This window comes from Lathyrus oleraceus, chromosome 1, assembly GCF_024323335.1.
Source record: "Lathyrus oleraceus cultivar Zhongwan6 chromosome 1, CAAS_Psat_ZW6_1.0, whole genome shotgun sequence".
Lineage (NCBI taxonomy): Eukaryota > Viridiplantae > Streptophyta > Magnoliopsida > Fabales > Fabaceae > Lathyrus > Lathyrus oleraceus.
Genome location: NC_066579.1, coordinates 397,704,665 through 397,716,120, shown reverse-complemented (window position 1 = coordinate 397,716,120; position 11,456 = coordinate 397,704,665). Strand labels below are relative to the sequence as shown.

At 37.1% G+C, this 11,456-nt stretch overlaps 1 protein-coding gene and 1 long non-coding RNA gene across 2 annotated transcripts; both read left to right on the top strand.

Moving 5' to 3' along the window:
- The first annotated feature begins 202 nt into the window (after positions 1-202).
- LOC127074581 (uncharacterized) lies at positions 203-2,401 on the top strand. The gene is made up of 2 exons (XR_007786067.1): positions 203-610; positions 2,138-2,401. It is a non-coding gene; the product is annotated as an uncharacterized LOC127074581 (long non-coding RNA).
- Positions 2,402-2,578: 177 nt separating this feature from the next.
- LOC127110575 (uncharacterized) lies at positions 2,579-4,238 on the top strand. Its single transcript, XM_051046148.1, has 2 exons — positions 2,579-4,180; positions 4,233-4,238. The coding sequence occupies exons 1-2, from the start codon at positions 2,579-2,581 to the stop codon at positions 4,236-4,238; spliced, it is 1,608 nt and encodes a 535-aa protein (XP_050902105.1).
- The last annotated feature ends 7,218 nt before the right edge of the window (positions 4,239-11,456 follow it).

Below are 11,456 nucleotides of genomic sequence, written 5' to 3'. Positions count from 1 at the left end.
AATTTATATAGTATAATATATTTATTCAAATTTGAGACAATGCCAATTTCACAAGGACATTTATTACGTAGAGCCTTGCATAAGATACATGTTATATATTTATTTGTGTTGCAACATCCTTGCTTGATGTAATACCCCGTATTTCCTTAAATGCCTAAACTCCTATTAATTGAGATCAACTGAGTTCCTATGTGCTCTAAAAGTTGTCAATTGGGATAAATAGAGCAAATAGTGAGTTCAGGTTGACTTAATTAATATTATTTGGAACTGACCTTTTATTAATTAGGACATTTTGGTAACACTAATAATGGGTCAATAGCTCTGGTAGAACAAATATTATGGTTGGTACCACTTAAGATATTTGTTTCCACCACTTTCTAACCACACATATGCTACAAGGCTTGTGGTCCACATGTTACTACCTTATTGTTACCTACCATAAGCCATTTGGTTTCTATGTATCAGAAAGCATAGAAAGAAAGAGGAAGCTTAAGAGAAGAAGGAGAGCAAGGCTAGTGGAGAAGAAGAAGAAGAAGGAAAGCTTGGAACCAACACCATCATCTTCATCCTCATCTCATCTTCAACAACTTCTCCTCTTCAATTTCTTGAGGTGGGTTCTAGTTAGAAACTTTAGTTTTCTAGAAAAAATTAGGGTTGTAGAATGTTAGATAAATCATGAATATCCATGCTACAAGATGAATATGTTCTTGCTCTTGTTGATTTTCATGAACATGTGTTGTGATTGGTATGATAATATGATTTGCTATGGTTATGTTATGATGTTGAAATCCTTGTGGTTATGAACATGTAGTGAGGTGGGAGTGTTGGAAGAAGGAGTGTGGGTTTGATTGGAAATGGAGTTACAGAGGAAAATGGTGTTCTGAGAGGTGGAAAACAATGAAAATATGCGTGTTAACCGGTTAACGTATTAGGTTAACCGGTTAACCATTAGCGAATTCACCTTCTGGGCAAATTTCATGCGCGTTAACCGGTTAACTTATTAGGTTAACCGGTTAACACTGAACAGAATTTAATTTTCTGTCTGTACAGAATTTGTCATCAAGGGGGTTCGAACCCAGGACCTCCTTGAAACTGTACATGCCTTACCACTAGGCTAGAGAGGTTGTTGTTGAATGCTTATGCAATGAATAAATATTAACCTAAATCTTGATTAAGATAGATTGATGAATTAATTGAGTATTATACCTCCGTTTTGGACACGGCCGGATGCGTTAGAAAGATAACGTAAATGGCTATTATTATTATTCCATGTTATAAAATATGATGTGATTTATAAATGTCATGAATTTTATTACGATGGAAATTAAACATGGTTGATATGTTTGATTGTGAAATAACATGATTAAAAACCTTACAAAGGAGAGTGAGGAAATCTAGTAGTATAATATGATTAATAACTTAGAAGGATAATCTAGGTTATGGAACATATGTGAGTTATGTGTATGAGACGCATTGTATGGAACATGCCATGTTATTATTTATGTAATGAGGTGAATGAAGTCACCTGTGATTGATGAATTTTGTTATGGTTCATGGAACCAATGATTATGGAACCGATCATGTATTCAAAATGTTTGTTTTCTGTGGTGGTACACATCTCCATTGGTATGCTTAGATGAGTAAGCATTGGGATGTGGGACCAATGATTCGAGCCTCAATTGGGTTTGAGCCCCAACCATGGCGGACATGGGGGAAAGGTGGACACCTAAGTGGGTTAGAGTCCCATACGGTGAAAGATACTCAAAGTGGGTTAGAGTCCCATACGAGTGACGGTTCTTAAAAGTGGGTTAGAGTCCCATAGGGGAACCTGATATCCACCGCGAAAGTCGAATCATACGAGCATGCATGAACCGGGCCTGGCTTAGACGTAAGTCCGTTCGGGAATTGATGCGTCGTGATCTGAATAATGATCGTGGTTGAGTTATGAGAACTCAGATGCATGTTGCCATACAATTGCGAGTTAGTTTCCCCATCGCTCAAGTCTTCGTTCCCTTGTTGACTTGAGTTGGATATGAGCTGAATATTGATTAGAAAACCCTGTAGAGCCGAGTGGACCCATAGGATAGGGAACCCACTGAGATTATTATCTCACCCCATGTTGTTGATTATTTTTCAGGTGGTTCTGAGCAGGATAAGGGTAAGGGCAAGATAGAGTGATGTCTTGCTTACCTGAGGACTGGTGGCTTTTCTTCCGCTATGTAGATATTTTTTGAGATCATTGTCTAATGATCTAGATCAGTAGTTTTATTTTGGGCACTCTTATGTACATTTATGCCATATTATGTTATTTTGGGCATGTATTGTATATGTATGATGTGCTTCTAGGCACTTATGTATTTCAGTACCAGTTTTACACTATGTATAATATGTATTCTAGACATATATTATATGTGGGTGTTACAGTTGGTATCAGAGCAGGTCGTATCCTCGACCTAGCCATGAAATATTATAAGTATTCCTTTCTGCCTCACATGTGGGTTGTCATCATTGTCCTTGGTGTTATATTCATAGTATTGAGCCTGATCAACTTAATCCTATTTGTATGACATTCAGGATCATGGCTGACGGACGCAGAGGTCGTGGTAGACCTAGAACCCAGAATTCGGACTCTGAACCGCCAAGTGGTAGTGAAGGTTTTCAATGGCCTCAGTTTATGCAACAAATGCAACAACAACAGAATCAATTCATGCAACAGATGATGCAGCAGTGGAATGGTGGTTTGCATCCTCAGGGAGTTCCACAAGTAGTTGCAGGTGGTAGTTTCCGAGATTTCTTCCGCATGAATCCTCCAGAATTCCATGGTGGGCTGAATCCTGTGAAGGCTCAGGAGTGGATAACCGACATGGAAAGGATTTTTCGGATAGTGCATTGTAGTGAAGAAAATAAGGTTGTGTTTGCCTCTCACATGATGAAGGGTCCAGCTATAAGATGGTGGGAGAGTGCTTCGACTCTTATGACCAATCAAGGAATACCTAGAGATTGGGAGCATTTTAAGACTGTTTTCTTGGATAAGTATTTTCCTAGTTCTTTGAGGACTCAGAAAGAGTTTGAATTTCAACAGCTCGGGCAGGGAGCTATGTCAGTAGCTGCGTATGCTGAAAAGTTCGAAGATATGGCTGCGTATTCTAGACAAGCCGCGTACGCTCCTGATGAGAGGTGGAAGATTGATCAGTTTCTTTTTGGTCTGAGGGGTGAAATTTCTCATAGTGTTTCTCAGAGGGAATTCACTTCTTATGCTGAACTATTAAGACAATGTTATGTGGCTGAGAACAGTTTGAAGAAGGTTCAGGAAGAAAGGGATCGGTTCAGGAGTGGGCAGAGAGACCAAGGAAGGCCAGGAAACCAGTTCAGGCCTAGATCTCAGGCTTTCAAAGGGAAACAAGTGCAACATGCAAAACCTAACCAACCTCCTCAATGTCAGGCATGTAAGAAGTATCACTTTGGAAGATGTGGTGTGAGTGGAATTAGGTGTTTTACTTGTCAGAAGGAGGGACACTTGTCTAGGGAATGCCCTCAGAATAAGAATCAGATGCAGGGGAGGAGTATCGGTCGAGTTTATACCTTGGATGAAAGAAAGACTAAGAGCAACAATGCCTTAATTGCTGGTACGTGTCTCGTCAATGATCATCCTTGTTTTGTATTATTTGATTGTGGGGCGACACACTCTTTTGTATCAATTCGGTGCGTGAAGCGTCTTGGCTTGCAAGCAATTCCTTTGTCTCCTCCTATGGTGGTTACTACCGCCATGGATGATGTGGTTGAGACACCGTTGATTTGTGAAAATTGTTCGCTCTCGGTAAATGGTAGACTTTTTCAGATTGATCTTATTTGTCTACCACTTAAGAAGGTTGATGTGGTTTTGGGGATGGATTGGCTTTCTGCCAACTCGGTGTTTATTGGTTGTGAAGAGAAGTTGATTATCATTCCGTCTAGTGAAGCTACTCCAAAGGATGTGTTAACTACGATCTTGGAAGGTACGGTTGGCATGGTTAATTTCTTATTTGAGAATGAAAAGTCAGTTCTCTTGGCTCTTACCAAGGAATCTAGCGATAATCTGAATGTTACACAAATCCCTGTTGTTTGTGAATTTCCGGAAGTTTTTCCTGAGGATGTCTCCTCTCTTCCTCCTGAAAGGGAAGTGGAATTCTCTATTCATCTGGTACCTGGGACGACTCCAATCTCCGTCTCTCCGTATCGCATGGCGCCACTAGAGTTGAGAGAGTTGAAGAATCAATTGGAAGAGTTGCTAACTAAGCATTTTATCCGACCTAGTGTCTCACCATGGGGAGCTCCAGTGTTACTAGTAAAGAAGAAGGACGGTAGTATGCGGTTGTGTATTGATTATCGTCAATTGAATAAAGTTACCATCAAGAACAAGTACCCTCTGCCTCGGATAGACGATTTGTTAGATCAGTTGAAAGGAGCCTGCGTGTTCTCGAAGATTGATCTGCGATCGGGCTATCATCAAATAAGAGTTAAGAGTTCGGATGTGCCGAAGACCGCATTTAGAACCCGATATGGCCATTATGAGTTCCTTGTAATGCCGTTTGGTGTAACGAATGCCCCAGCTGTTTTCATGGACTATATGAATCGGATATTCCAACCCTACTTGGACCAGTTCGTGGTGATATTTATTGATGACATTCTTATTTATTCTCGTACTCCTCAAGAGCACGAAGAACACTTAAGGATTGTTCTATCAGTACTGCAAGAGAAACAACTGTTTGCCAAGTTAAGTAAGTGTGAATTTTGGATGAACGAAGTGAGGTTTCTTGGTCATGTGATATCACAAGGAGGAGTATCGGTGGATCCATCTAAAGTTGAAGCGGTTATTAATTGGGAAAGACCGAAGAATGCTTCCGAAGTCAGAAGTTTCTTAGGTTTGGCAGGTTACTACCGAAGGTTTATAAAGGGATTTTCACAGATAGCGTTACCAATGACTAGACTTACCCGAAAGGAAATTTCTTTCAAATGGGATTCGAAGTGTGAGAAGAGTTTTATGAGTTTGAAGGAGAAGCTGACGACTGCCCCTGTTTTAGTCATCCCTGATCCTAGTAAGTCTTATGAAGTATTTTGTGACGCCTCTAAGAAAGGATTAGGAGGGGTGTTAATGCAAAATGGTCAAGTTGTAGCCTATGCCTCCCGTCAGTTGAAGCCTCATGAAGAGAACTACCCAACTCATGATCTTGAACTGGCTGCTGTTGTCTTTGTATTGAAAGTTTGGAGACACTACTTGTATGGGGTGCATTTTCAGATGTTTAGTGACCACAAGAGTTTGAAATACTTATTTGACCAGAAGGAGTTAAACATGAGACAGAGGAGATGGATGGAATACTTGAAGGACTATGATTTTGAGCTTAAGTATCACCCAGGGAAGGCGAATAAGGTTGCGGATGCCTTGAGTCGGAAAGAGATACATAAAGCTGAGTTGATGATGTTGGAATATGCGTTGTTGGAAAAGTTCCGAGATCTCAATCTTCAGTTTAGTTGGACGCAGGATGGTGTAATAATGGGAAATTTGAATATTACCTCTAACCTAAGGGAAGAGATCCGACAAGGACAAATGATAGATGAGAGATTGCAAGAGATGTCAACTCAACCAGGTTTCACTCAGTCACCGGACAAAGTTATTCTGTTTAATCAAAGGATTTGTGTTCCGGATGATGTAGAGCTAAAAAGGAAAGTTTTAAAGGAAGCTCACAAAGGGGCGTTTACTATACATCCAGGTTCATCAAAGATGTATCAAGACTTGAAGAAGGACTATTGGTGGCCTGGAATGAAAAGGGATATCGCAGAGTATGTGTCAGAATGCATTGTATGCCAACAGGTAAAGATTGAACATCAGAAGCCAGGTGGGTTATTACGGCCTTTAGAAATTCCAGTTTGGAAATGGGATAGTATTTCAATGGATTTTGCGGTAGGGTTGCCTCGGACCCAAGGTGGCTATGATTCAATTTGGGTGATTGTGGATCGGTTGACTAAGTCCGCACACTTTTTGGCCGTGAAGACTACTTACAAGGCAAGTCATCTTGCACGGTTGTTCATTTCAGAAATTGTTAGGTTGCACGGTGTTCCTACTAGCATCGTGTCCGATAGAGACCCAAAGTTTACTTCAAGGTTTTGGAGAGCATTCCAACAGGCTATGGGATCGAGATTGTGTTTAAGTACCTCTAATCATCCCTAGACAGATGGTCAGACTGAACGGACAATACAGACACTGGAAGATATGTTAAGAGCTTGTGTACTTGAAAGTGGGGGGAATTGGAAGGAGCTTTTACCATTGATTGAATTCGCATATAACAATACTTATCATGCAAGTATTGGGATGGCCCCTTATGAAGCTTTGTATGGACGGAAATGTAGAACACCTTTATGTTGGACAGAAGTTGGCGAAGAAAGGATCTTAGGACCGGAGATTATTCAAGAGACAACGGAAAAGATAAAGATGGTCCGTGATAAGTTAAAGAAAGCACAAGATCGCCAAAAGAGCTATGCGGATCACAGGAGAAGACCTTTGGAATTTGATGAAGGTGACCATGTATTTTTGAAGGTGACTCCGAGGTTGAGATTGAAAGGACCGTTTAAGTCACGGAAGCTAAGTCCGAGATACATAGGGCCATACCAGATTATAGAGAGAATTGGAGAAGTAGCCTACAGATTAGCCTTACCACCTTCTCTATCAGAAATGCATGATGTTTTTCACGTATCTCAACTCAGGAAGTTCATTCCAGATTCTCTTCAGCCTATTCTTCCAAGTTCAGTAGAAGTAGAAGCAGATCTGACCTTCGAACCTCTACCAAGTTGCATTACAGGACGAGAAGTTAAGGTGTTAAGGAATAAGGAGATTCCTCTTGTTAAAGTTCAGTGGGATGAATCACACCCAGGCGACGCCACCTGGGAACTAGAGTCAGAAATGCGAGAAGCTTACCCTCATCTTTTCCAGGTAATATTTAAATTCGAGGACGAATTTTATTTAAGGGGGGGAGGATGTAATACCCCGTATTTCCTTAAATGCCTAAACTCCTATTAATTGAGATCAACTGAGTTCCTATGTGCTCTAAAAGTTGTCAATTGGGATAAATAGAGCAAATAGTGAGTTCAGGTTGACTTAATTAATATTATTTGGAACTGACCTTTTATTAATTAGGACATTTTGGTAACACTAATAATGGGTCAATAGCTCTGGTAGAACAAATATTATGGTTGGTACCACTTAAGATATTTGTTTCCACCACTTTCTAACCACACATATGCTACAAGGCTTGTGGTCCACATGTTACTACCTTATTGTTACCTACCATAAGCCATTTGGTTTCTATGTATCAGAAAGCATAGAAAGAAAGAGGAAGCTTAAGAGAAGAAGGAGAGCAAGGCTAGTGGAGAAGAAGAAGAAGAAGGAAAGCTTGGAACCAACACCATCATCTTCATCCTCATCTCATCTTCAACAACTTCTCCTCTTCAATTTCTTGAGGTGGGTTCTAGTTAGAAACTTTAGTTTTCTAGAAAAAATTAGGGTTGTAGAATGTTAGATAAATCATGAATATCCATGCTACAAGATGAATATGTTCTTGCTCTTGTTGATTTTCATGAACATGTGTTGTGATTGGTATGATAATATGATTTGCTATGGTTATGTTATGATGTTGAAATCCTTGTGGTTATGAACATGTAGTGAGGTGGGAGTGTTGGAAGAAGGAGTGTGGGTTTGATTGGAAATGGAGTTACAGAGGAAACTGGTGTTCTGAGAGGTGGAAAACAATGAAAATATGCGTGTTAACCGGTTAACGTATTCACCTTCTGGGCAAATTTCATGCGCGTTAACCGGTTAACTTATTAGGTTAACCGGTTAACACTGAACAGAATTTAATTTTCTGTCTGTACAGAATTTGTCATCAAGGGGGTTCGAACCCAGGACCTCCTTGAAACTGTACATGCCTTACCACTAGGCTAGAGAGGTTGTTGTTGAATGCTTATGCAATGAATAAATATTAACCTAAATCTTGATTAAGATAGATTGATGAATTAATTGAGTATTATACCTCCGTTTTGGACACGGCCGGATGCGTTAGAAAGATAACGTAAATGGCTATTATTATTATTCCATGTTATAAAATATGATGTGATTTATAAATGCCATGAATTTTATTACGATGGAAATTAAACATGGTTGATATGTTTGATTGTGAAATAACATGATTAAAAACCTTACAAAGGAGAGTGAGGAAATCTAGTAGTATAATATGATTAATAACTTAGAAGGATAATCTAGGTTATGGAACATATGTGAGTTATGTGTATGAGACGCATTGTATGGAACATGCCATGTTATTATTTATGTAATGAGGTGAATGAAGTCACCTGTGATTGATGAATTTTGTTATGGTTCATGGAACCAATGATTATGGAACCGATCATGTATTCAAAATGTTTGTTTTCTGTGGTGGTACACATCTCCATTGGTATGCTTAGATGAGTAAGCATTGGGATGTGGGACCAATGATTCGAGCCTCAATTGGGTTTGAGCCCCAACCATGGCGGACATGGGGGAAAGGTGGACACCTAAGTGGGTTAGAGTCCCATACGGTGAAAGATACTCAAAGTGGGTTAGAGTCCCATACGAGTGACGGTTCTTAAAAGTGGGTTAGAGTCCCATAGGGGAACCTGATATCCACCGCGAAAGTCGAATCATACGAGCATGCATGAACCGGGCCTGGCTTAGACGTAAGTCCGTTCGGGAATTGATGCGTCGTGATCTGAATAATGATCGTGGTTGAGTTATGAGAACTCAGATGCATGTTGCCATACAATTGCGAGTTAGTTTCCCCATCGCTCAAGTCTTCGTTCCCTTGTTGACTTGAGTTGGATATGAGCTGAATATTGATTAGAAAACCCTGTAGAGCCGAGTGGACCCATAGGATAGGGAACCCACTGAGATTATTATCTCACCCCATGTTGTTGATTATTTTTCAGGTGGTTCTGAGCAGGATAAGGGTAAGGGCAAGATAGAGTGATGTCTTGCTTACCTGAGGACTGGTGGCTTTTCTTCCGCTATGTAGATATTTTTTGAGATCATTGTCTAATGATCTAGATCAGTAGTTTTATTTTGGGCACTCTTATGTACATTTATGCCATATTATGTTATTTTGGGCATGTATTGTATATGTATGATGTGCTTCTAGGCACTTATGTATTTCAGTACCAGTTTTACACTATGTATAATATGTATTCTAGACATATATTATATGTGGGTGTTACACTTGAAACAATTTATTCATGCACCGCGCGCCGAGGAACCTAAAGAGTAAAAACAAAATAATTAAATTAATAAATATATTTCTTTTGTTAAAAACGTGACAAAATAAAAGACAACGAGAGTGTTAAAAAATACCATGGAATATGCTATTAATCATCGCAAGATATTTTTTAGCATTTTGTCTCTCTACAATGTTTTACACACTTATCAAAATCCTCAACTAGACGATTTCCGATACATATTGCATCACACTTTAAAAAGGCTCTGGCAAGCATTCAACTTGTATTACAACGAACAAAATCATCAACATCATCAGAGCAAAAACTATCACTAGAGAACCTGCCATTTCTCTTTCAAATTTATTCTTTTCTAAAAACTCAAATATCTTTTTGATTTTATTAAACTTTCAACTCTTACAAAAGACTCACTTAGATAAGAATAATTGAAATTTGTGGTTTAGATTTTATCTTACTCAAAATTATGATGCGACCATCCGTTAAACTCGAATCTTGATGTTAATTAAAGAATATGTCCTTTATAAAATTAACCAAAATCTTTCAATAAGGAATTTATACCTTTTTATTTTTTAAATATTCTTTTCAAAAGATTTTAATGTAATAAAATCATATAATTTACAAAAAAAAAGTAATTCTCAATAAAGAGTTTACTCAAACTTATTCAATATAATAGCATTTTTGGTTATTTTGGAAAATTAGGAAAAAAGGAAAAGAATAACTTTAGTGAGAATAAACTTAAACTATTTTCTAGTTGATGTTTTTTTTATTTTAAAACAATTATTTCTATACCAGATATATGTAATTCTTAAAAAAAAATTATAAAACAAATTCTAAAACAAACACAAATATTATTAAAATAATTTTCTATAACACTCATATAAATATCACTATAAAAATATTTAATATTTAAAAAATTAAAACTAAAATTTTGTTTAAAAATCAACAACACAGTAAGAAATAGTATATATAGAAGATTTGTTATTTATAGTTTATGTAAAATGTATTTTTCATTGCGGTGCATATATGTAGTAAATATTATATAAGATACTTTAGTAAAAATCAAAAACGAAAATTTAATAACAAAAATAACCCTAATTAAAATTATTTTTTAATAGTTTCATATAGAAAATTAAATTCAAATGTTGTAACTTTTTGAAAACTTTTGAAATTCCAAATAATAATTAAAAATATCAATTTCTTATTCACATAACAATACCTAGAGTGAAAATACAAATATTGTCAACGCGATGATAAGTCAAGTCATTGATAAAACTCCTAAAGAATAGAGAAACAAGGGTATTTTGCCTGCACCCTACTTGATTTATAGATGACGAGCAACTGCACGACACGATAGTAGTGGAGAGAGAAGATTTTTAATATTTTGTGTGCAACTAGAGTATGAGAACTTATCTTGGTTTGGTTGTCATGGCATGTGTATGGGTCACAATATTGATCGATTTTAATTCAAGAAAAGGTTTCTCTAAATTAAAAGAGAGATGATGCAGAGAATGAAAAACATGATGAGGGTGGAAAAATTATTGCAACTGAGGACTGCAATTAATGTACATAACGTTCAACACCACAATGTAAATGAAATCAGATATGAAGAGCTTATTGATGAAAACATTAATGAGAAATGAAGAGAAGACTTGAAACGATAGAATAATATTTCTCTTATCTTCTCTTTTTCTCATTCACCTCCATTGTTCTACTTCGTTTCTTTTAATTAATTTTATAATGAAAACAATTTTTTACTATTGTTAAAAATTGGTAATGTAGATAATTCAATGTAAAATTAATTGTTTTAGATGTAGTTAATGAAAAATTTATAAACGAAAAAAATTCAAAGGAATGCCTAGTTCTTTAGATTTCATAAGTTGTGCGATTTAAGATTCTAAAATATGTTTCTTTTTAAGTTTCGTTATGATGTCAAATGTACTGATTATTTTAAAATTTGTTTAGTATCGCCATAATAAAGTTTAATGAATATCCATTATACCATTAAAGCCCGACAAAAAGGTTTGTGCATAATATTTGTCATGTTTAAAATTTTAGAGCTTGGTAAGTACTCAGTTTGTCTAATTTTTTGCCAAATCAAATTTCCAAATTGGCCAAGACCTAATAACAATCATAAGCATGCAACCAAATATTTGAGTCTACAATCA